The 26,557-nt window shown below is 43.8% G+C and overlaps 1 protein-coding gene across 7 annotated transcripts in view; it reads left to right on the top strand.

Annotated features, from left to right (window-relative positions):
• The first annotated feature begins 566 nt into the window (after positions 1 to 566).
• PACS2 (phosphofurin acidic cluster sorting protein 2) overlaps positions 567 to 26,557 on the top strand; it is a 191,518-nt gene continuing 165,527 nt past the window's right edge. For 2 of the 7 annotated variants that reach the window (XM_039483782.1, XM_039483781.1), the window contains exon 1: positions 570 to 809. In XM_039483782.1, the coding sequence (XP_039339716.1) occupies positions 688 to 809 (122 nt within the window). In that variant the 5' untranslated portion in view covers positions 570 to 687. Of the gene's footprint in view, positions 810 to 3,931; positions 4,058 to 26,557 lie in introns of all 7 variants that reach the window. The other 5 variants (XM_039483785.1, XM_039483784.1, XM_039483783.1 and 2 more) reach the window with 5 other exon arrangements.

Here is a 26,557-nt window from a genome sequence, read left to right as displayed (position 1 = left end):
TCCCCTTCAACTCTGCAAAACCTGCCTTTCCCCAGGCTCTTCCACTTCCCTTCTGCTGACTCCTATCCTTTTTCTTCCTAAGCGCCTCCCTATAGACTTCTGTCCGTGTCTCTCCCTTCCCCAAACTCCTCCCCCCGTCTCCAGGCTCTGCAGGGTGAAGACAAAGAGACATTTTTTAAATAGCAACTAGAGAACTCAGACAGGAAGCTTCTACCATTATTAAGCTCCCTGCTGTAACACATCCTTATCTTCTCCGGTAACGGTGGAGGACCCGGAACTCTATAACCCCTGCACGGCAAACCCACTCCTGCACCCAACCCCCCTGCGCCATCCCAGAGCCCACACCCCTCACCTAAACTGTCTCCCAAAGCTCACATCCCTACCCTGGCCCTGAGCTCCCTCCAGCCCCTTTCCCCCCGGTCCTCTCTTCTCTCTAGGCTCCGAGTCCCGGGCCGCCCCTCCAGCGCACCTTTTCTCACGGTGCGCTCCGCCCTCCCCTAAGCCCCGCCCCTTCTTTACCTAGGCCCCGCCCTTCCCCCGCCCCTCCCTCCGCAGCACTCTGGCCCCGCCCCCTCCATGTGACCCTGGCCGGCCGCGGTAGGCGCGGCGCAGTGACCGGCCGGAGCGTGCGTCCCTCTCGCTGCAGGCGGCTACCGGCTCCGCTGCGGGAGCGAGGCGGCTGCGGCGATGGCGGCGGAGCGGGGCCGCCTGAGCTTCCCGGGCGGCGCCGGGGTATTGAGCCGCCCAGTGCCCATGAACCTATTCGCCACCTGGGAGATCGACGGCTCCAGCCCCAGCTGCGTCCCCAGGTTAGCCCCAGGCCGAGCCGCCGCCCCCCACCCTCCCGGGTTAGGCCTGCACCGGGACAGCCCCTCCGCCGGCCTGCGGCGGGCTGCATGCAACCCCCCGGCGGTCCGGGTCCCGTCCCCGCCCCCAGGCCGAGCCGAGCCTGCGGGCTTCCCGCCCACGCCGGGGCAGCCCCTCGCAACCCCCTGCCCCCGGTTCTTCCTCCCCGCGGAGCCCCCTTCCCTGCCTCCTCTGGGTCGGGTGGGTCCCGCAGCCCCCCCGTGAGAGTCCCGGGCGTGCGCCTGCGGGCCCCCAGCGATGGTCCTGGCTGCCCCTCCCCGGGAGATTGCCCCGTCGTGTGGGGGGACCTGCCCCGGACCCCCTGCTAGGTGGGGAGAGCCTGGCTTTGTTCAGGGGGTGAGGCCGAGCTCAGGGCTCGGATTCAGGCCCGGGCGTTCCGTTAGCCAGCACTGAGGTGGGGACCGCTCCTGAGGGCAGGCAATGCCCCCCTCCTCCACAGCCTGGCTTGTTCCCTCACAGACCCCTCAGCCCTAGGGCTGCTCTTGGGTATGTCCGCCCCCATGCACATGTCCTGCCTCACCTCTGTACCCAGATAGCAGCCTGAGCCCCAGCTGTGTTCCCTAGATGTGTACCTGTGAAGTCTGTACCTGGAGGGTGTGTGTGTGGGAGAGGGGGCATGGGGTTAGGGTTATGTGTCTGGAGGGACTGGGTGAGTGCCTTGTGGGGGGACTGGAAAGGGCATTTCTTGTTGGTTGGGTGGTAAGGTAATTAGTAATTATTGGAGATATACCAATCTCCTAGAACTGGAAGGGACCTTGAAAGGTCATTGAGTCCAGCCCCCTGCCTTTACTAGCAGGACCAATTTTTGCCCCAGATCCCTAAGTGGCCTCCTCAAGGATTGAACTCACAACCCTGGCTTTAGCAGGCCAATGCTCAAACCACTGAGCTATCCCTCCCCCCCAATGGGCAGGGGAGGCTTGGTTTAGCCGGTGACATCCTGGCTTTGGGGACTGCATCTTTTGATTAAGCTTCTGTTTGCAAATTCCTCAATTTTTAGTAGTACTTACCAGCATCTTCCCATTCTTGTTACTACTTATTTACTCGTGTGGGTATTGGTTGTTCAAAAGTGAACTGGGATGGGGCATGAGAACAGCTTAAGCTGTAAAAGCAACAAAGAATCCTGTGGCACCTTATAGACTAACAGACGTTCTGCAGCATGAGCTTTCGTGGGTGAATACCCACTTCTTCAGATGCAAGTGGTGGAAATTTCCAGGGGCAGGTTTATATATGCAAGCAAAAAGCAAGCTAGAGATAACGAGGTTAGTTCAATCAGGGAGGATGAGGCCCTGTTCTAGCAGTTGAGGTGTGAAAACCAAGGGAGGAGAAACTGGTTCTGTAATTGGCAAGCCATTCACAGTCTTTGTTTAATCCTGAGCTGATGGTGTCAAATTTGCAGATGAACTGGAGCTCAGCAGTTTCTCTTTGAAGTCTGGTCCTGAAGTTTTTTTGCTGCAGGATGACCACCTTAAGATCTGCTATTGTGTGGCCAGGGAGGTTGAAGTGTTCTCCTACAGGTTTTTGTATATTGCCATTCCTAATATCTGATTTGTGTCCATTTATCCTTTTCCTTAGAGACTGTCCAGTTTGGCCGATGTACATAGCAGAGGGGCATTGCTTAAGCTTAAGCTGTGTGAAGTGGGGCTTTGAGGTGGGTGGGATGATGGAGAAAGGGTGCGGGTGGGATCTTAGTTGGGCAGCAGTGCTCCTTACTTACGTTATCTCACTGGTCCCATTGTTTAGCCCTGACATCTCCCTCACTCTCCCCCAGCCCGGATAAACTTCTGTTGTCAGGGTTTTTATGATCATAACAGAAGAAAAAACACAAAAGTAAGCTTTCTAAATTCATATCAAGTCATGTTTTCTTGTTGCTAGAGACAAGTCCTCAACTTGGCTTTTTATGATAAAAATGACACAAATTGGATGTGTACAATGTGTGAAACTAGGCGTTCAGGGAACTATGCCAGGCAGCAGTACTGTGAGGGAAGTCACTGGAGATCACCCACTGCTGAGCCATGCTCCCCAGACTCATGTCAATGTCTATACTCTCTTACCCCAGTACCCTTGAGATGTCTGAGTGTGTTCAACCCCAGCCTTCTATGGTCCATGAGAATAGGCATCCACGAGAGTAGGCGTCCACAGGCAAACTACAAGGTTAAGGCACTCCAGGAAATAAGGGGCATAGAATCTGGAGGTTGAACTCCCCAGCCCTGCTACACAGCACAATTCCCTAGTTTCGAGGCCCTCTCCATTCCCTGGTGTGGTAGCCTGCTTTTCATTTTTATTGCTGTTCACTCAGTAAAAAGAACTCTGGCTCCATGTGCAGAGTAAGCAGGTGTCCTAACTTCGTTTGGCACTCCCCACCTTGGGGTAGCTTAGCAGATAGTTGCTGCTCCCTTTACTCTTTTCTGTCCATTTTTTTCATGTTTCCCTTTCTGGTTCTTTTTCCTACTTGTCTTGTCTCTTCTGTGTATCCTTCCTTTTCCTTACGTGTTGCTGACTCTGTACTCAAAGGCTGCATGGTTGAGGGGCACCCATTAGTACTCCCTTAAATTGAGCAGAGAAGATTGGGTTGGCGGGCTGCTGCCCTGTACATGTGAGATGCTCTCATGGCCACTTTCATTAGGGGCCAAATTGTGAGCAATGCTGAGCTTTCAAGTAACGCCCTGCTGCTTTCCTTGAAGAGGGGCAGAATGTTTGCAGTGTGTGTGAGGGAGATTGGCAGCTTTCCCTATTAAGTCTGACCCCTTCTTTTGCTTCTTGTATACTCCCTTCCTCAAATGAGTCTGCCACACTAGTTGAGAAATGCACAAGTTTTTCATCAGTATCTTCTAACAGTTTTGTATGTATATATTCTAGCAGATGTCTAGGCTTCTGGTAGTCAGGTTGAAAGTGCATTTCCATTCTAATAGCCTCTTTTCACTTGCTCATAACTCTCCAAACTTTCTGGGCTGATATTTCCATGCTTGGTATCTGCCCAAAGGTGAGTATATTTGAATGTTTGAGCAAGACCCCTTTGTCTTCTAGTTTGTGTAGGAAAAAATACCCCCCCCTTTTTTTTTCTCAGCAGGGTCACACCAAAAACGACTGAGGTTTGGCAGGTGACAGCGACAAGAGTTCTTGAAGTGCTACCGTCTTTGCTTGGTTTAGGGAGAAACAAATGAAATAGGAGTGAAATCACCAAGTGTGCCAAGTAAATCTTTAAAGTTTTAAAGTGTGTTGTCAGGTTTCTAGTGTGATAGTTTGCATGAGGATGATCATTACTATTTCAGATAACCACACAGAACAAAACCCTTCAAATCCCTACTTTAATATCAGGAATTGGAGGAGATTGTGGGGAACTGGGAGAAATTGTAGTTCCCACAATTATAAGAGACCTCCACAATTCTGGCTACATTCTGCAAATTAAACTTTGAAAAGTTTTCTCTTGCTGCAAACATCCAATCTATTTATGTATGTGGTTATTCTGCTTTTATAACCCAGCCTTGTAAAAAAACAAAAGCAGCAATAAAAAGATATTCCACTCTATCACACACCCTAATTACCTCAAGGAGGTGTGTATTTCAAATGGTGACTGGGATTAGTTGGTGGTTAACATCACTAGAGACAATTTTTATTTATAAAAAACTCAAACAAATAAAATACAAAGTGAGGGCTGGGAGGAAGGCTGAATTTGGCTGGATGGAGGTTAGTGTTGCCTGGGGGACTGATGGAGGTGGCTGCAGAAAGCTGGGCATAAGGAAACTTGAATTTATGTGTGTGGAAGTGGGGTTTGAGGGAAGCTGCTTTGTGGGAGTGTCTGGGGATAGCTGGGAAGGAAACTGGATTTGTGAGTGTCTGGGGATAGAAGCCATAGGGCATGTTGTGAAACCTAGTGGGTGTCTGAGGACTGGGGGCAACTGAGACCTGTTTGGTGGTTGATGCTGGGTATGGGAATCTGGCCCTTCTGACCCACACACCTGTCCCTGCTGTCTCCTTCCTGTGGTTGCTGCTATCACTGCCTGCTCCTCCTGGTTGCTGTTTCCAGGTCCAGCAGGAGGAGCAGCAGACAGAAGCCACTTGGCTGCATGCTCCCCACCAGGTGCCACAGTGGCCTCTGGTGACGGAACCACAATTGCCGGATGTTCCTGCAGCCCAGTTGGATGCAGAATATTCAGTCTGGACCGTGGCAATGCGTGTCAGCCTGCAGGTGTGAGTGTTGTGTGAGATGCATGACACTTGGCAGGTCTGCAAAATGCAGCAGACTTATAAAATACTGAGAGTGCACAGCCAAAACTAAGTCAGAAAATTGAAAAGTTAGGTTCCTACAGAAACATTAGTTTGGTGTCAATGCATCTGTATCTTATACTGCATATTTTAGACAAACAATAATATGCTACACAGTTAACCAGAAATAGAAAATATTCCATATATATTTATTTCTCTCTATATATAGAATGCTGCTGTGTTAAGTTGCTCAGTGAACCTTTATTAGCCTTTCCTTGCTGTTTTAACTCTACCTGCTAACATTACATCAGATTACTGTTTTGCATTTCATTATATGTGGTGCAGGCGCTACCTAAGAACACGAAGGTATCTGTGATTGGAGAGGTCAAGATATTTAAAAAAGGAGTGCTAAAGTTACTTTCCTAAGACTATATTTAACTTTAGGCACTCATCTTTGGAACTGTTGACCACGAATATTGCAAGTACCGCCTCCTGGGATGCAGGAATGTCCTTGAGACATGCTATAATCAAATGAAAAGGTGACATTAGAAGACACAATATACTCGATATGAGAATGAGAGCTTCCTCTTCAAGCAGACATCTGTGAAAACATGGAGGAGAGTGGAGAGGAAAATGAACTTAGTGTGTGGTCAGGTATTTTCCTTGGGATTTTAATTGGCTGCAATTTTTCTTGTGTGTGCTTGTTGACTTTTAAGACTCTTTAAACACCACTGCTTTGAACTCAGCAAAAAGTCAGAGAATGGGTGGAATATGCAGGAGGATCATGCTCTGGGAGGGAGCATTTCCTTCCCTTTTTAAAAGTTAGGTTAGTGTAGCATGATAAATCTCTAGAGACATTTGTTTCCATTTCAGAGACATTCCTACCCTGTTGGCATACAGTGATAGAGGGAAGCAGTGATTGGAGCTGCAAGTACTTGCTTATTGTAATACATAATTGGGGCTAAGTGCCTGCAGTATTTTTTTCTTAAAACACACACACGCACTGGGGAATGTGACATATTTTGGAATGCTCTTGTGGACAAGAGCTTGCCAGTAAAGGAAATAAAAGGCAACGGTCTCATTCAGTGAATTGCCCTGTGTAGCCGATACGAAGTCTTGAGTGTTGTGGGTGGACTGGTAGACTGAGAGTTGATTGACTGGAATGCTTTGCTCCTTTTGGCCAGTTGATGGCTGATTAGCAGACTTTGTGGTGGATAATATATGAAATATTACAAGTCACAAGGACGAGAGAAAGATCTCCTTTTAGTCTTGATTTACTGAAAGTCCAGCCAGTTCATGTCGACTTAGTAAAAGTTGAAGTGCTAAGTATCTAGTTGCTTTACGGGGAGAAATGTTGTCAGAGGCCACATTTAGTTTGTGAAAAATAGTGACAAAGAACCATCGTTTTCTTCAGTGACACATTGCTCAGTTAAATCTTTGTGTCCCCTGTGCTTGATTCTTTGTGCATTAGGTAGAAGGGATTGTGGTTTCTCTCTGAAAGAGAGAGATCAGCTTCTTTGTGTAATAAATGATTTGATGTGCTTATTCTTCTGCTGATGTCAGCTGTTTTTTGTTTTTTTTAAAGTACTTTGTGGACAGTTGTTGCTGTATGTATAAAAGTACTTCTGTGGTATTAGTGACCATAATACCTCAGTCATGCAGAGCAGGCTGTTGATACCACTCCATCAAAACCATATGCTGCAGCTATGTTAAAACTATGTAGCCTTTCTGGATTTTAGCCCTCTGGCTTCCCACCCATCTGATAGTGACAGGCACAGCTTTCCTTTATGTATATAATAGGTTTCTTGGGTCTGATTTTTGGAGGAACTGAGTATGTGTAGCACCCATTGCCTTAAATTGGAGTTGTGGGTAATCAGCTTCTCAGAAAATCAAATTCCTTGTTTCAGTCATTGCAATGACATCACTGGTGTTACCTTATCAACAAAGAGTCTGACAAGTATATTTCAGAAGGCAGAAGCTGTCTACCTGTTTCTTCCCAATAGTCTCACTCTTGTGCAATGAACTGCTGTTCTTAAAGGAAGGATATATTGCCTAACATTTCCTCTAAAACTTTTAAAAAATAATTTGGGAAAAGAAACTAGAGTTGTATGTTTCTCGAATTATGGTGCTGGTTCAGGAGGCAGCATGGTCAAGTTGTCTGAAGACTTTTTTAATTCCAAGTTTGCCACTGACTTGTATGATTTTAGTTAACTGTTCCTGCCTCAGTTTCCCCAATCTGAAAATGGAGATTCATTTGTTACAGTTTGCAAACTGCTTTGAAAGTGTAAAGTGCTGTGTAAATTGGCTAATCTACAATGGTGAATGTGACAACCTCCCATTCTGAGAGAACGTTTTGAGGCCCTAACACTGGGAGATTGAGAGGGATGGTTGGGGAAGTGAAGGAGGTGGTCTCAAGACTGTAAGAGACTGTCTTGCCAAGTGATCTCCAGAATAAAAAATGTGAATGGATTAATGCTTTCATCCATGACAGGGTTTGCATTAGGCTATTGATCTGTTTCTAGGATGCTTGAAAGCACTTAAACTTAGGTCTCACAACATACATCTTATTGGGGCAAGTGTGTTTCCTCATACATCATTGGGAGAAACCAAGGAACCAAACAGAATAGAGCTCAGAAGAAGTCAGTGTTATAAATAAGCTGAGATTTCTCTGTTCATCAGTGTAGTGTAGCACTTCAATGTTGACTTTCCTTCAACACTGTCATAAACAGATAGTTAAGGGTTAATGTCTCTTTTACTTGTAAAGGGTTAAGAAGCTCAGTAAACCTGGCTGACACCTGACCAGAGGACCAATAAGGGGACAAGATACTTTCAAATCTTGGTGGAGGGAAGTCTTTTGTTTGTGCTCTTTGTTTTGGGGGTTGTTCATTCTCGGGACTGAGAGGGACCAGACATCAATCCAGGCTCTCCAAATCTTTCTGAATCAATCTCTCATGTTTCAAACTTGCAAGTAGCACAGGCGAGGCGTGTTAGTCTTATGTTTGTTTTTCTCAACCTGTAAATGTTCCTTTTTGCTGAGAGGATTTTACCTCTGTTTGCTGTAACTTTGAACCTAAGGCTAAAGAGGTTTTCTCTGGGCTATATAAATCTAAGTACCCTGTAAAGTATTTTCCATCCTGATTTTACAGAGAACTTTTAATTAAAAAAAAGAAAGGTAAAAATCTTCTTTTTAAGAACCTGATTGATTTTTTTTTCTTGTTTTAAGATCCCAGGGAATTGGGTCTGGACTCACCAGGAGTTGGTGGGGGAAAGGAGGGGGGAATGGTTAATTTCTCCTTGTGTTAAGATCCAAGGGGTTGGATCGGTATCACCAGGAACTTGGTGGAAAAACCTCAAGGCTATCCAGGGAGGGGAAAGTTTTGGGGGGACAGGGAGTGTGCCAGACACTGGAATTCTGGCTGGTGGCAGTGTTACCGGATCTAAGCTTGTAATTAAGCTTAGAAGTGTCCATGCAGGTCCCCACATCTGTACCCTAAAGTTCAGAGTGGGGAAGGAACCTTGACAAACACACATAAGAGGCAGTGAAATATCTCCATTTTGCAGATAAAGATCTGAGGGACAGAGAGGAGAAGTAACTTGCTCAAGGTCATCGAAGAAGCTTTTTGTGAAGGTGGGAATAGAACTGAATTAGCCCAGTTCCTTAAGCCAAAGACCAACCTTCAGCTGATCATGGGTGACTGGGGTGAAGGAAAGCAAAAACTTGACAGTTAGGAAGAAAGATCAGAGGGAAAATATGGAGCTTCTCAGCCTAGTCACTCCACATATAGTCTGTGCTTGAAGAGGAACTGTAGCCCAACAAATGAGTAAGAAGCAAATGCTGAAAACTTTTCAGAGTGCCATTTTGATTATGTTCCTCTGTAAACCCTGATCTGTATTTTCTAAACGCATCTCATGGTTTGCCTTTGCATGGGAAGTTGGCTGGTTAGTCTGCTTATTTGTATCATGTCTTGGCAGCGCTTCTAATTCCTATGGGCCAAATTTTGCCACTCTTATAACTGACCTTTTTGGGAGGGTAGTTCCTATGGAACTAATTACCATCTGCCAAATTATGCTGCATTGCCAGGCCCGCTGTTATCCTCAGTCTTTCTCTTAGCTTTAGTGAAAATCCTCTGGGCCTCTAGCTAATCTTCCATTTTTTTTTTATGAAGCTGGGATCAGAAGAAACAGAGGGAGTGGAGAATTGGAGGAGAATTTGAGCATTGGGAGACAAGCAAGCTTGGTTAGGGTAGGTGTTAGTTTACTTGCCCACGTTTTCTCCCTCCCTGAAAGCTACTGCAGTTGTTATCCAGTCTTTACTGTCTTCTTCGGCTTTCAGTATAGCATGCATTACTGTTGTCGTTTGGCTGATAAATGCCATTTCTCAAGCAGTGGTGTGGGATTTGTAGGCCAAATGGATCTTCATGCAGACAATAAGTGGCTTAAATCTAATTGAAAGTGATAACATGAAGCTCGTCTCATAGTGAGGTTTAATTGGATTACAGTAATGTACAGTAATTATGTGGAGACTCACAGGGCATGGAGCCAGTTTCACCATGAGAGAATGGAACCTCGCTAGTTGCTAGCTTGTTTATTGAAAATTGGGTAGTCACCTAGAGTGACACTAGTTGCTGGGAGACTTTGGAAACTACTTGGTCCATCTTTGAGTGTTGCATAGATTCCCCCTCTTGGGAGGAGTGCATCCATCCACACAGAAGCGGATAACCCTTTGGGAAACAGTAGCTGTTAAGGGCTGCAAGTGTGCCTTATATGGATACCAGTGTTTGGAAATGAAGGTAGGAGTAACCACTTCCTCTGCCATTCATGAGTTGGAAGCAGTGAGTCAGGATCTCCATCTCACCCAACTATTTCAGCCTTTCTTTGAAAAACTACCTAGCAAACTCATAGCAGCTCATTCCACACATTTGAGTGCCTTATCTAGATCAGAGCCATGCCATGGTAGCTGTGTGGTGACCATCTGGGCTGCTCATTCTTTCTCTTACCCAGTTGTTTCCCGTCAGAATTCCAGGCTTTAAATGCTTTTTGCTTGCAGGACAGATGTCTGTTTCAGATCAGCGAGTCCAAAGCTTTTTACGTCTTTGTGCCATATATTTGACTGGGAATGATATCACTTGTGCAGCCTTTTCTCCAGAGGTTTGGTGGGATAAAGACATTGCGCTGTCTGTTCCTCCTTGAGGCATTAAAGGTCAGTGCAACTGTTGTGGGGCAAACTGAGACTGGCTTATTTCAGCTCCTTTGGTGCAAAAATGGGGAGAGAAGCATGCATTATAATGGGGTGATAGCACAGCTGTAGTTATTTGTATTACCGTAGTGCCTAGGAGCCCTCGTCTTGGATCAGGATTTCATGATGTTAGGCGCTGTACAGACGCAGAACAAGAAAGCAATCCCTGACCCAAAGAGCCTACAGCCTAAGTATAATTCAAGAGATAAATACAGACCAACATGAAAAATACAAGGAAACAATGAGACAATACGGTCAGCAAGGGAGCTATGGTCTCAGCACATCAGGAGCCTAACCATTGTCAATGTTTTTCTAGGTATCACCAGGGCCAGCCCTAGCCGAGAGGGGGCTGTGTGGGGCCCCAGGCCTCCCCCACTCCAGGGTCTGGGAGGCGGGAAGGTCTTGGGGAGAGGGGCCATTTAAGAGCTCTATTTTCACAATGTTGAGCTTAAGCTGATGGCTGGACATCCAGAAGGAGATGTCAGAGAAATGGGCTGAGATTTCCTTTTGGACAGGTGGAGACTGGTCTGTAGTAGAGAGGTAGAACTGAGGTCCATCAGCAAGTGATGGTAGCTGAATTTGTGTTTATGGATGGGATTACCCAGGTTAATTATATATGTTAGTTAATGTTGAGACTAGCTTATTGTTTAACAACATATTTTTAAAGTGCTTAAATAAAGCCACATGCTTCCTAGATTTGTCTTAAAAATTGCTGAGCAGCATGGCAATCCAGAGTAGAGTTAGTGGTCCACATTTTAGATCACTTGAGCAAGGAGCTTCCAAGATGCATGTCCTCTTAAAAAAATAAATTAAAAAAAATCAAAATTTTATGGTTCTGACAATTACACGCATGTGAGACTCAAACTATGGGTCTGATCCTCCCCAAACTAATATCTCCTGCTTGGGATTGGTATCAGCTACCGTCCAACCCCCACTGTCCCTTTGGGGAAGCGATATTTAAAAAGTTGGCTCAATAACATGATTTGGGGTTGATGTTACAGCCATTTCGGCATGTGCAGCAGGATTAGCGTTCTTCAAGCAGCCAGAAGCCAGTAATTTGGTGGCTCGAGGTGACAAGCTGTGGCCTTTGAACCTGTGCAGCATCCATTTACTGTGAGTTTGAGTCCTGCTGTGGTTAGATGTTTGGCAGCATCTCTGTGTTCTTCCTGTGTGCTGCCCAGGCTCTGCGCAGACAGCTGGCACAGCAGACCTGCCCAATGACCAGAAGATCTGTTAAGGTACAAAGGCACCCAGCTAGGTTTACTGTCGGCGAAGCGCAGTACTAGTATCCTGCAGACTCTACCGGGCCATTAATACATGTATGGCCATAACAGTGGACCAGCTCACTGCCCCTGACATGGCTAGTTATTACCCATCTTGACCTTATCTTTTAGGAGGGGTCAGTGTGTTCCTGTTATCCTTGGGGAATGTTTTTTTGTACCATCCTTGATATCGGGATGCTCTGGTACCACTTGATATCGGGATGTGTTTGCACGAGTATTCTGTGCCTAGCACTTCTTAAGAATGTGTATTTCTACAATATCAGCCCTGTTCTTGCCAGATTCTGTGAGCTGGTCCTGCCTCTTGCTCACAGCTTGTCTTTACTGTCTTTATATCAGTAAAGCTTTGACTACTACTTTAGCCCAAGCCTCAGGCCTCTGATACACGGGCTTATGTCTCAGGCTCTCTTCCTACTACACCTGCCCATAGCAGTTTTCTGAATGTGTTGTGCATATTTAGCTCTCTGCCTGCATTTGCAGAGGCTCCTTGTGGAAGCTTTGCCATGAGAGCAAAGTTCTGGTTTGAGAGGATATTTCAGTGCTCCACAGTCATACTCAGATTTTCCTTTAGAAGCATTGTCAAGGAAAATAATATTAATTAGAGTAGAGCTGAAAGATTCTAAAAGTAAGCAGCAGTTTTATGGTAATGTAACTATGCTGCAAGCTCCTCGCCCATTTCCTGAACAGTGGGACTGAGTGATTGGAGAAGCCATGTAGTTGTGACTCTCATCAGTGTAAGCATATCAAAAATGATTGCTGAGCTTCAGGGAATGCAGCCATAATAGAGAACCCTATAATAAAGACCAGCATAGCATCAACATCCACTAATATGGTACCAGAATGATGTAATCAGTCAAAACAAGAATTCATGTGTATCATGAAAAATACACACAGAAAACAAATGTCACCTTTTTCATAGAATCATAGGACTGGAGGTCCTCTAGTCCAGTTCCCTACACTCATGGCAGGACTAAGTATTATTAGAATATTATAATTTGTGTAGATTGGATAAATTACTCTAACACAGAGAATACTCTTATCAATTTCGCATCTCAAAGTGCTGGAGGTCCCTGGAAAAAGGGATCTGAATGCAGAGATCGACATTAGAAAAAAACTTCCGTCGAATGACCCTCTTTTTAAAACAGCCAACCTCAAATGCGTTTCTCCACAAACAAACTGCTATAGAAAAATCCAGCCATGCACAAACTGCAGTAAGTATTAAAATGGTATTCTAATCCCAAAGACAGAATTTTTGTAGACCTTTTTCACCCCATTATAATGGAAACTCTGCTGCGACCTTCACTGTGGTGGTACTATTGCCCTACCATAATATTGCTGTGCCACATCAGGGCCAGGGTGGAGTTAGTGGTGTAAGTTGGGGTACTTTGGCTCAAGGGGTTCCCAACATACAGTCTATGCTGAGCTTATTTCAATTTTCAAAATGCTCTAAAAACCACATGTGTGGCAAGATTATCTTGAGTACTGGTACTTCCTTCCAACAGGGGCTGGGGTACCTTTTGACAGAAGGGGTAGAACATCCCCTGAGATGTTCCCAGGAAGTCTTTGTGCTCATGGCCCCCCATTACTCCTGTTTTCTGCAAAAACAAGGGAAATGCCCTCAGAACTTTGTTAATGCAGAGTTAAGGTTGATCAGCAATGCCTCACCCTACCAGAACGTTGAGTGCCTGGCACTCCTGAAAACCAGGAAATAAAGATCACATGGCACCCATCCCTATTATGCAACCCTAACTCTGCCCTCTTTCAGTGATGTCCTGCCTACTCTGATGGATACTGTTGCACTCTATCCATATGATATGGAGCACTGCAGGGACACAACACTTGGGTATATTAGGAGAAACTGTGAGACCAGGTCCTCGTTAAAGCAAAAGTTGTGTGAGGTGAGCTTAGTCAACACCAGCTGGCTACACCTATTCTTATCCTCCGTTTCACCTGTTCTACTCGGATGACCCTTGAGTGGCCAGATCTTACCAACACTTGTCCTAAGGATCCCCTCTGGAGCGTTCCCTGCACTTACTTCCTCACTAGCATGCTGCCAATTCCTATGGCAAGAATAATCTGTTGTGCTCCCCTGCTTGCAGAGCAGACATCACTCAGCACAGAAACAAGTGGTTCATGATCTCTCTGGATGTAGATGCATCTCTCCATGTATTGCAGTGTGAGCTATTGTGACCTACTGCAAGTAATCCCTGCACTAGTTAATGCAGTTGCCATAACACACTGAAGGGCTGTTGGAGTGCAGGCAGATGAATGGGAGAATACAGTTCTGTGGGAGACAGCACCCCACATAAAATGACATGTACCTCCTGCCTGATTATTATGGGACAGCCCTGACTGAAACATTCTTACTACAGTCTATCTCCAGTGACACTTGTCAGCTCCAGGGGGCAGAGTGAAAGCTGCAGGGTGAGATGGCATTTAACTCTAAACTGTAGCTTTCAGAGGTTTAAGTATAGGTGCATTTCATGTTCTGGAAGGGTTCACAGCCCTGCCAATCAACTTTAACTGAGTGTTAACCAAGTTTTTGGACACTGAATCTCACTCTGGTCTGAGGCTTGTCGAGTTCCAAACACTCTCCTTGGCTCCTTTCTGGCTCCAAGACCAAGAAGTACCTAGGTAACGTTGGCACAGAAATAATAACAATACCCAGTTCTTAGAATCTGAAGCAGTGTTTCAGTGCTGTTTGCATAAGATCCAATGGAGACAGCTCCTGTGGTTATGCCTCAGCTGGATCCAAGCTGTACACTGACTGGGGGTGGGGATGGGGTGAGAGCTCTTGATTGTTTCAAACTCTTCTACTGCTGATATTGGCATTGCAGATCTCCATGGTATGATCGTGTGGAACTCATTAAAAATGTTAGCATTTGGCTGAGTGGGTACATGCCTCTGTCTCTCTCTCTCTGTAACCCAGAGTATATAAAACCTCCACTTCACAGTTGTCCTCTTTCTGCCAGCCTGAGTGAATGTGGAATTAAGTTATCTCCTGGCATTGGGACTCCTCCACTTGGATATTTCAGCCTATCCCCAGCCAGCCTTTCTTCTTTAGAAAAGCTGTATTAGAACTGGGAAAGATACAAAGAAGGACAACAAAAATTATTAAGGGTATGGGACAGCTTCCACATGAGGAGAGACTAAAAAGACTGGGAATGTTCATCTTGGAAAAAAGACGATTAAGGGGTGATATGATAGAGGTTTATAAACAATGCATGGTGTGGAGAACGTGAATAGGAAAGTGTTATTTACCCCTTCACATAACACAAGAACCAGGGGTCACCAGATGAAATTAACAGGCAGCAGGTTTAAAAAAAACAAAAGTAAGTACTTCTTCACACAACGCACAGTTAACTTGTGGAACTCATTGCCAGGGGATGTTGTGAAGGCCAAAAGTATAAAATTAGATCAGCTCATGGAGGATAGGTCCATCAGTGGCTTTTGGTCATTAGCTATGGTCACATCCAGAGCATAGGGCTGTCTCTAAACCTCTGACTGCCAAAACTGGGACTGGATAATGAGATGGATAACTCAGTAACTGCCCTGTTCTGTTCATTCCATCTTGAGTATCTGGCATCGGCCACTGTTGGAAGACAAGATACTGGGCTAGATGGGCTATTGGTCTGACCCAGTGTGGCCATTTTTATGTTCTCTACCAGCCATCATTACAGTTTGGAAGGAAAGCATACTCTTCTGTGGCCCTTTAAGAACTGCTAACTACTGACAGTTATTCTTTGCTACTCCCTCTAGACTGGTGGGAGTTTATCCTGAAGACTAAGAAGTTGGAATTTCCTGACCTTTGGAAAGTTGAGATGTTTTAACTAACTCTGTGAAGGGCCTCTAATGATCTGTTAAATTCAGTGTCTAGGCTCTTGGCTACAGACATTATTTCTTTTCAAGCCCTCTTGGCTATAGAATTCTAGGACCAGATTAGTGGGTGAGTCAATTTATGAAGAATGATCCAACTTATAAGTGTCAGTCGTCTTTCTGATATCTGATTAGTCCGTCCTCTGCACTTCAAGCAGTTTGACTCCAGTGCAGTTCACATCTTGGTCTATCTAGAGAAGAAAATATAAAGAGCTCACCCAAGATGTAGACTGGTCCAGCAGTCCAGCAAAGTCGCACTTATTCTAAAGGACTGAACTAATTTTAACTCCATCTCCTCATTATTCACATTTTTACAAGCATGCAGGATCCCTTCACATCAGTGGGTCCTGGAATTATCCATTGAGACTACACACTTTAACTTGGGGTCATGCAAAAACCCAACCTCTTTTCCATCCTTCTTGAGGAATCTTTCTGATGGACTGCTGAGAGACAAAATGCAATCTCTTATGGAAATGGAGGCTATCATGAAACCTTTCCAAATCTAATACACATACACCTCTATCCTGATATAACACTGTCCTCGGGAGCCAAAAAATCTTACCATGTTATAGGTGAAACCGCGTTATATTGAACTTGCTTTGATCCACCAGAGTTCGCAGCCCCGCCTCCCCCGGAGCGCTGCTTTACTGCATTAGATCTGATTTTGTGTTATATCGGGTCGCATTATATCTGGGTAGAGGTGTACTTAGCAACTTTACTATTTGTCATTTTTGCATACTTTACCTGTTTTCTTTGTTACATTGGTTTGCGGTACCATTATTGATTTGTAATGGGTGCAGTATAAGAGCCGATCTTACAGCCCATTTCTGCTTCCATTGAAGTCAATAAGAGCAAGATTTTGTCCTTAGACTTCAAATACTCTTCCCAAGGTATGTTCTAGTTTTGGCACATCAGTGTATATTAAATATTTAACGAGACTTTTCCACCTTTTGGAGAGCCACTGATAAGTAATTTATTGCATCATCTCCTAAGCTTCTTGTCAGAGAAATGCATATAGTTATATTAACAGTATTTTTGAGTTCTTGTTTTTCTACATGAGACAGTATAACTAACTTGCATCTTTCATTTAGAGTATTTCATTTCACTTGTGATATTGAAGAAGCTGGAAATGGCCCTTATATTTAGAAAGCCTAACTCCTTCCATTATAAAAGATTTGTGTGAACTTTTCTGAGAACTTCATACTTCCATTGTTTGCCCTAAGCCTCTTGGGGTATGTCTACACTACCCACCGGATCGGCGGGTAGCGATCGGTTTATCGGGGATCAATATATTGTGTCTCATCTAGATGCAATATATCAATCCCCGAACGCACTCCTATCGACTCTGAAACTCCACCAGGGCGAGTGGCGGTAGCGGAGTTGACGGGGAGCCGCGGCTGTCGATCCCGCGCTGTGAGGACGGGGAGGTAAGTCGAAATAAGATACTTTGACTTCAGTTACGCTATTCGTGTAGCTGAAGTTGCATAACTTACATCGACCCCCGCCCCCTAGTGTAGACCAGGCCTTGTATTTAATGGGAGATAGCCTTTTGCTGATCCCATGAAATTCTGATAAGATTTGTCTGAGTTGTGAGCTGTTAGAAAGTGCTATTTCCCATCTGTGGCTTGTGGTGTACAGCTTGATATTTATTTGTTTATTTGGGGCAGCTTGTAAGGAACCCTGAGCATTCCAAAGCCCTGCATGTGTTCCCCAGCATAGATACTGCAGTAAAGATCCACCTGGCAAAGACTTGGGCCAGGTACTTCAAAAGAAGCTGTAGAATCAGGGAAAGGGCAGAGAACCAAGCAGGGCTGGGTGAAGGTCCTGTTTTCCCCACTCATCCTTCACTGAATGAGACAGGGGTCCAGTGGGAAAAACTGTATCATGTAATTGAAGACTGCATCATAATGTAGGGGGCTGAATTAAGGTTCCATGGGGAACCTTAAATCTGGCAATTCCTATCTTTTAAGTGCTCAACCTTGTGGCTTAAGCTTTATTTTACTATAGTTATTTGGGATATAATTGAATCTACTTTCTTTGATGTCACATAAGAATTGGTCTGTATTTAAATGTTTTGCCACTGATTTCTAACTAGCCATGTGTAAATAAACTGAAGATTGTGACTCCTTTGGAAAGCTGACATAAAGACATGTATATATTGTATTAATGAATTTACAGGAACTCAGATATTGACATAGTTATTTTGAACTAACATAATTGTAGGCCCTATACTATAGGTAGCACATGGGTTTTGCATTATTGTCCTTATACAATAATTGTTATACACATAGTTTTACAGTAACTTTCATATTTGATTTTATGGACTGTGTAGAATACAGCAATAGTACCTGTGTGCCTGAGAACATGCATTTTCCTGTTTTCATATTGCATATGTTAGGCTACTTAAGTAGCAAAAAAGCCCCTTGATAACCTGTTAATGCTGCAATCATTTCATTAATATACTTGTGGTTTTTTGGGTAAATCAAATACTTGATATTGCAAAAAATACAGGATTTTATATATTGACTTTGCAAATAGTCTTAAATTGCTTCTCAGATCTACAAATTCAGACTTCTAGATACGTGTATTAAAGACTTTTGGAGTCCTGTAGAAGTTTATTGTGAAGCTGCATTCATCGGTATTGGTTCAGTTTTTTGGCTTCAATTTTTTCTAACCATGCCACACTAGTAACTGCATGTTTAAACATATAAACCCTGTTTCCTAAACTTTTATATCTTATGTTTTCAGAATTAAATTAATGTTTGTACTATATACAGTACAGGGTTTAGCCAGTGACTTAGAACACTGTTTCTATGGCACAAAAATGTGTATAATATATGAAGATTTGCAGGAATTAAATCAGATACCATCTGACTTACAATTCAATTTAGAACATTGATCTGTATGATCTTTTGTGATGAGGAGAAAGAAAATGACACTGGTAACCCTTGAGTGCTTGCTAGTTGACTTAATATATTTTAATTTAACCAGTTCTGTAAAGTAAAATACAAATCCTATTTTAAAGCAAGGAATCAATCACATTTTAAATGTGGTCCTTCCCTGGGTGCTTAGATCTAGAATCAGAGTAAATGGGGAAAACTCCAGCAAAAAGCTTATGATTTTTATGAAGATCATTCATCTCTGGCATTGCCACCTTGTTCTATTTTTCCAACCCTTTTCCAAAACCAGCGCTGATTTTGATTTGTGGCTCACAGAATCTGCTCCAGGTTCCTTATGCCTGTCCCAAGAACCTACCTCAATGGCCTCTGCCTCTGATTCAGTTGGCAGCAATTTTCTGTGTAAAAGGGATCAACCAGAAGGTCCAGTTTCGTGTTACTTATGTCTTGCTATGGGAAGAACGTCTTTTGTTTGCTGTTCTACCTCTTCTGTACACTGCACCTGTGCCATGGAGCTGCCCAGCCACTGTTTTGTTGGGGAATTGAAATCTTAAGTCTCCCTCCATGTCTAGGAGGGTTTGTATCTCTCTGACCCTGCCAGGATTGCCCGTCTTATTGCACTTGTCTCTCTTAGGTTGTTGTGGCTTCCTGCAGGCTGCAGTAAAACACCTTCTGCCCCTTTGCCCTGCTTCAAGATCTTGCAGCATTTCTAGCTCCTCTGTCTATCACTAGGTCCTGGTCTACACTGGGGAGGGGGTGGGGGGGCGGGATCTAAGATACGGCACTTCAGCTACAAGAATAGCGTAGCTGAAGTCGACATATCTTAGATTGACTTAGAATCACTTACTTTGCGGCACGGGATCAACGGCCACTGCTCTCCCGTCATCTTTGCTTCCACCTCTCGCCGAGCTGGAGTTCAGCATTTGATGGGACAGTGATCGGGGCTCGATTTATCACGCCTACACTACACGCGATAAATCAATCGATCGCTATCCGGCGGGTAGTGTAGAAGTACCCTAGGAAATTAACCTATTGCTGAGTCCTGCTAGGATCTAAAACTGGTGCATCTCAGATACCAAAATACGTTAGAGAATTTGTCCTTCCTGACGTGTTTAGCTGCTAAGTGTGATGGGTGGTTGGTTTACTCTTGAGGCAAATCACAACCAGCTCTCTGGATTAAAAATTGGTTAATGGAGCTTTTTTGAGGTGGTGAGGTCACATAGTTGGTGGTATGGAGCCTGCCAGTTTGTTTCAAAAACTGGCCTGTTTGTGTGTGGACAGGACTTTTTCCAGGGAGCTGGCAACTATCTTGCAGGGGTATATTTAACTAATAAATACTTATCCAAAGACAGCTTATTTTTGGCTAGTAAATGACAGTGATTCTGCTGCTTTTTATTCTGAAATCTGTGTGCCTAATCTATATTTCCTCTCAAAGTGTTTCCTTATTCCAGGGTAGTAATTAAAAAAAAAAAATCTTCATCTTCATAGTATCAAGCTGCTGACTTCTTTGAACTATGGGTGTAGTAAGAACATAAGGGTGCAAAGAGCAGATTCCAGAAAAATTAATAAGGGGGGATGGTCCATACTTAAATGTAAAGGATCCATTTCTTCCTCCTGGCTTGCACAGGGGCATGCTTTACATTTTGAAAGTTCATCTGGTTTCCAAGGCTTACTTTACATTATTATCCGTTTTGGAAGGTGTATAAGAACTACAAGCAAGAATAAGACAACTATTTGTGTTTGTATAACGTGCCTGTTTGAGCTCTGTGGAAACTGGAGATTAGTCTCATGTTGACGGATTTCCATTTTTCAGCTCCAATAAACCCACTATACCTGGTCAGTTAAAAGGTGCTGCTACCATTGCTCTCCTAAAGGGAGTTGCAGTGGTTCAGTTTTGACAGTAAAGCATGGCACTACTTGGGGGTCCAGTTTCCTGTCCTTTCCAAGAGGAGCAGTTTCAGCACTTTCTGAACGATGGGTGGGAGTGATACCTACAACGTGGTGAACTTGTAGAGCAAACTCTACATTCAGTGTAAACATATGCAATATTTTACTTAACTTTGCTGCTTCTTCCCCCACCTAGCCCTCTGTTCCTTCCACTCCGATGTCATATATCGGTCTGCTGGTGGTCAAACTGCTGATGGTTCATATTTTAGCTGGAAAAAATGCTCCTTGTTGGGATTCTGGTATGTCTGCATACAATGAAAAATGTTGAGTGGGCTGGGTTTAATTTCCAGCAAATTGTATCAACTTCTGGGAGCTCTTTTGTTTAATAGAAATTCTTCTCTACTTTTCTCTCCCCCTTCCCACCCTCCACCCAACCTTCTCTACAAGGCTTGCTGAGGTATAGTTGATTTAATCTTATGACTGAAAAGAAAAATGCATAGATGCAAATATTTTTATTTTGAAAGGGCTCCATTGTTAAAGCTTGCATTCAATGGACTCTCTCTGTCTTGCTTAAAGAAGCAAGTAGCTAATGTCACAGCCAGACCCTAGAACTTAATAGTGAACATTAGTTTGTAAATGATGTTTACTTTTAAATGGCCAAGCCATCAAAACACTTCTGTATATGTAGGTTGGAAGTTGTGTGGTTAGGAATAGTCCATTAAGAGGTAGCTGCTGTTGGAGTTAATGTGTGAGATGACCCGAATAAGTGGCAATAATTAGATTTTTGCCTTGTTTGCTGCGTTATGATGCACAAGGAAGAAGTGAAGGATGGTGGTACAATAAAAAAGGTTATTTTAAACTTAAAAACATCAGGAATATAAAGTCTTGCCTTCCCAGATCCTCTGGAGGCCTCCAGTGGAGAATCTGGAGGTGTAATTAGGAAGTTCTATGTCCTATTAAGGGGTGAAGGTATTGGATCCAAGGGCTTGTTTGCACACAAGCTGTACTGCTTTAACTATACCAACATAAAGTGGCACCATCCCCTACTATGGACACAGTTATACCCGTATATATGTACTTGTACAAGTAGAGCTATTCCTGTTCAGGAAGGGGAATAAGCTATACATATTTAATCTTTTGTATTACTGTAGTGCTTAAGTGACAACCAAGAATGGGGCCCCATTGTGCTAGGCACTGTACAGAGCAGCAGACGGCCTCTGTCCCAAAGAGCTTTTAGTCTAAATAGGCCGGCCAGCCAGCCAGAGGGTGGGCAAGGGGTATAACATACAAACTGTGTGAATAGTCTGATGGCAGCAAACATGTTAGCTCTATAATACATGTGTTTTTGGGTGGCTTTACTTAGGAGGGGATCAGCTAAATGGAAAGAAGAGGGAAGGGGACAGGGCAGTGGGGAAGAGGGGCAGGTATGGAGTGTGGGGTCAGGGGATTTGAGCAAAGAGCTAGTCAGAGAAACCGAAAAAGTCCATTCAAAACTAGGAGTTCTCTGAATGTCCAAAGGACCCCGCTTCGCTGCCTTCTGCTGGCTGGAGTCTGTTATAAGGCATATTATATTGAGAGCGCTGCAGCCACACTAGGAGTTGTTTTTTAAAAATCGCACCTGAACGTTATACTGGTACAAAAAAACTGTGTTGACCAGGCCTTAACAAAACAGCTTTTCTTCAGCTATCTGCATATTAAGCATAAATGGTTGTTAACAAAAAAGACTAAGCCAGAAAAATAACTTCCCCCTCCTTTAGGTTTCCCTTTCTTGGTGCATCAGTCATATTCTAACCCTGCTGGCTTGCTAGTCATCCATAGGATTTGTGGTGGAGGCACCAACTTTCAGGGGGAGGGAGGTTTACACACCCATGGCCTGGAAACTTCAAACATGATTTATTCTATTGCATTTAACAAGAATCAGTACCTTTGAGTATGCCTTGGTGAGAGGAGCAATGGATGTTGGGAGCCAGAGTGAAAATCTGCTTTCAGATAAACCAGTGTAATTCCAGAGTACCTGTACTTAAATCCCTGGAGTTACAATAATTTTATAGTTTTCACTGAGAGCAGAATTTGTCGTGTTGTTCATTGTGCATTCTCTAATATTTACTTAGTTATTGCTAGTATTGTGGTAGCTCCCAGCAGCCCCAGTCATGGCCCAGGTCCCCATTGTGCTAGGCGCTGTACAAATACAGATCAGAGATGGTCCCTGCCCCAAAGAGCTGACGAGGAAGACGAGGAAACTCATGGATACAGACACAGGGAGTACAAGGAAAAAGATGGAATATTGTCTAAATAGACAAGCAGATGCAGGGAGAAGAAGTTGTATGCAGCATATTTTCGTTAAACGTTGCATGAGAAATCAAAATAAGTCTATGCATCTATATGAAAGGACATTACAACTGTGCTTGTGGTTTTATAAAGAATAAAGCACCAATGTTCCATGGAAATTTTAATGGCGCAAGACTGTCTATATGGGCCCGCAGTGAACAGTATGGCATATGTATATCCTGTTCTGTATTCCCTAGTCTGGGATAATGGGATAGGTGATAGAGTATCTGAAAAGCGAAGTGACTGAGCATACCGTAACTCCCCTTCCCCGGTAACTGCAATCGTAAACATTTTTTTAAACTGTTGTACATCACAACAAACCAAGCTAGTGAGCTTAGACTAATGGGATCATAGTGAAGTCTTGACACAATTTTGACAGAACAAGGAGCAATGGTTTCAAGTTGCAGTGGGGGAATCATAGAATCTCAGGGTTGGAAGGGACCTCAGGAGGTCATCTAGTCCAACCCCCTGCTCAAAGCAGGACCAAACCCAACTAAATCATCCCAGCCAGGGCTTTGTCAAGCCTGACCTTAAAAACCTCTAAGGAAGGAGATTCCATCACCTCCCTAGGTAACCCATTCCAGTGCTTCACCACTTTACTAGTGAAAAAGTTTTTCCTAATGTCCATAGGGGAGGTCTAGGTTGGATATTAGGAAACACTATTTCACTAGGAGGGTGGTGAAGCACTGGAATGGGTTACCTAGGGAGGCAGTGGAATCTCCATCCTTAGGAGGTTTTTAAGGCCCAGCTTGACAAAGCCCTGGCTGGGATGATTTAGTTGGGGATTGGTCCTGCTTTGAGCAGGGGGTTGGACTAGATGACCTCCTGAGGGTTCTTCCAACTCTAATCTTCTATGATTCTAAGTCTCTAACTTTTCCCAGTTTGCCCTCCTTTCCAAGCATGGTAAGCTGTCACTCCTAAAATCAAGCCCTTCTTTACTGACCCAGTTCCAAAATGATCACCAGGTTTCCCAAGTTGTTGCTTAAATGATCCCAGATTATAGACTTCACTCAGTAGTGCTAGATCCATGTTCCCACAAAATGCTTGCCCTGAAGAAGCATTGCTATGTGAAGAAGCTGCTCAGTGGCTGGGGAGACACTAACGTCTGCAAACTCAGAGGACATTGCTGAATATAAATCACTGGAAACCATACTCTGCATCAGCACTGAATTCTGTCCTTGCTGACTCAGATGTGGAAGTGGAGAACTTGACCTGATAATTTGTTTAACTTTTGTGGCCATGCATATGAAAATCTGCTCTTAACTCTTGTATCTTGTGCTCTCCTTGGCTCTACAATATTTGGTACACCCTTTCATGCAAAAGTCTCATGGTGGTTGGCAAACAATAACTCTGTGAAAGAGCCTGTGATTGTTGCTTCACAGAGGGGAGAACTGAGGCTCAAAATGTTGGCTTGCCTAAGTTGAGTCATTTGTGGAGTTGGATGGAACCCAGAAGTCTTGACTCCCAGTCCTGTGGTCTGACCACTTAGGAAGCATTCCCCGTATTCCAGAGTGAAGCACTAGTGACCAATAAATGCAAACAGTCAAACCTGAGAATAAAATCTGGCTATTTGAGGGGCAGGGGAAGCCAAAACAGATCTTGACTGTCTTATAATGTTGTAGCTGTGTTGGACCCAGGATATTAGAAACACAAGGTGGGTGAAGTAATATCTTGTATTGGACCAGCTACAGAAGATAGGTCATTAAGATATTACCTCACCCACCTTGTCTCTATCTTGACTGCCTTAACAGATGAGATTCCCTGGTGTTATGTCCTGAAGCCAGAGGGATGATATCCCTTATTAGAGTATCCTACCTAGTGTAACTGAGGAGATATATATATATATATATATATATATATATATATATATATAAAAATTCTATCCACCACCCTTGTGATGGCTGTATGTGCCCTCTCAGTTTCTGTCACCTTTCTGCCATTCTCTCTTCCATCCTTTTCTGCCTCTCTTATCATGCCTCACTTTTTGCTCTCATTTTGTGACTCCCACTCCCTCCCTGTTCAGCAGAAAGCGGCATGCTGCTTGGGGTTCGGGCATCCCACAGTGGTTCTGTGGTGCAAAGTCACATGTTCTTGCAGCTTAGCTGGCCATCATGAGAGCTGAGAAGAAAAACTTGAGGCTGCAGGTTGCTGCCCACATCTCTAGCCTTGTGCAAAGGAACTGCTCCTGTGGTTGACTGTATTATAGGCTGCTTTGTTGAGGCTAGACCAGAATGCTGGAAATTTTTAAGAAATCAGCCTCTGCTTTATAAACAGGCAGAGAAGTATGTTTGCTTTGGAAAGGTGCAGATTCAATATCATGCAACTTTCTCCAATCACTGTTCTCTGCCCTATATGCCTTTGTCCCTCACTAACCTTGGATGGGGAGACGTTGAGCTAGTTCTAATTTAGAGTTTTGCTATGCTTTCTGCCTCAGTAGTTTGTGAGGGTGAGTTGACAGGTTTTTTTAAAATCACAAAATCAGTTTGGTTCTAAATTTATTTTGAACTTACACATTAAAGATGCTTTATATGCATGAAGTACTTTTCAGTATTATATCTTACATGGTTCTTTTCATCAGAAGATCTCAAAACACTTTACAAAAGTCAGTGTCTTTATCCCCATTTTACAGAGGAGGAAACTGAGGCACAGAGGCTAGCAATTTGCCTATGGTCACCCAACAGACCAAGGAATAGAACCCAGATCTTCTGAATCCCAGTCCAGTGCCCAATCCACTAGGCCATGCTGCCTCCCTATAAATGTAAAACTTGTTAATGGAATTTTAATATTGCAGAGTTAAGGAATTCCAGATTTATAATTAAATACACATCCTTTGTGCTTATGTTTTAAGATACTGACTCGAAATACACCACCTAGACAAATTAGAGAATTGGCCTGAAATCAACAAGATTAAATTCAATACAGACAAGTGCAAAGTACTGCACTTAGGAAGGAAAAATCAAACACACAACTACAAAATGGGAAATAATAGGTAAGGTGCTAGTACTGCTGAGAAGGATCTGGGGATTATGGTGGATCACAAATTGAATGTATCGTCAATGTGATGCAGTTCCAAAAATGGCTAATATCAGTTTGCATTGTATTAACAGGAGTGTTGTATGTAAGACATGGGAGAGAATTGTCCTGCTCTACTTGGCACTGATGAGGCCTCAGCTGGAGTATTGTGTCCAGTTCTGGGCATCACACTTTAGAAAAGATGTGGACAAATTGAAGACAGTCAACAGAAAAGCAACAATGATAAAATGATAAAACGTTTAGAAAACCTGACCCATGAGGAAAGGTTTTAAAAAAGAAAAAAAAATTGGGCATGTTCAGTCTGGAGAAAAGAAGATGGAGAGGGAGGGGACCTGATAAGTCTTCAATATGTTAATATCAAGAGGACAGTGTTCAATTGTTCTCCACATCCACTGAAGGCAGGACAAGAAGTAATGGGCTTAACTTGCAGCAAGTGAGATTTAGGTTAGATCAGGGGTAGGCAACCTATGGCACGTGTGCTGAAGGCGGCACACAAGCTGATTTTCCGTGGCACTCACACTGCCTGGGTCCTGGCCACCGGTCCGGAGGGGTCTGCATTTTAATTTAATTTTAAATGAAGCTTCTTAAACATTTTAAAAACCTAATTTACTTTACGTACAACAATAGTTTTGTTATATATTATATACTTATAGAAAGAGATCTCCTAGAAACATTAATATGTATTATTGGCACACGAAACCTTAAATCAGAGTGAATAAATGAAGACTTGGCACACCACTTCTGAAAGGTTGCCGACTCCTGGGTTAGATATTAGGAAAATCTTTCTAACTCTCAGGGTAGTTAAGCTCTGCAATAGGCTTCCAAGTGAAGTTGTGGAATCCCCATCATTGAAGGTTTTTAAGAACAGGTTGGACAAGCACCTGTCAGGGATGGTCTAGGTTTACTTGGTCCTGCCTCAAATCTGGGCCCTGGACTTGATGACCTGTCAG

This window comes from Mauremys reevesii, linkage group 8 (genome assembly GCF_016161935.1).
Source record: "Mauremys reevesii isolate NIE-2019 linkage group 8, ASM1616193v1, whole genome shotgun sequence".
Classification (NCBI taxonomy): Eukaryota; Metazoa; Chordata; order Testudines; family Geoemydidae; genus Mauremys; species Mauremys reevesii.
The sequence above is the reverse complement of the archived record's forward strand: the minus strand, read 5'-3'. Positions and strand labels throughout refer to the sequence as shown.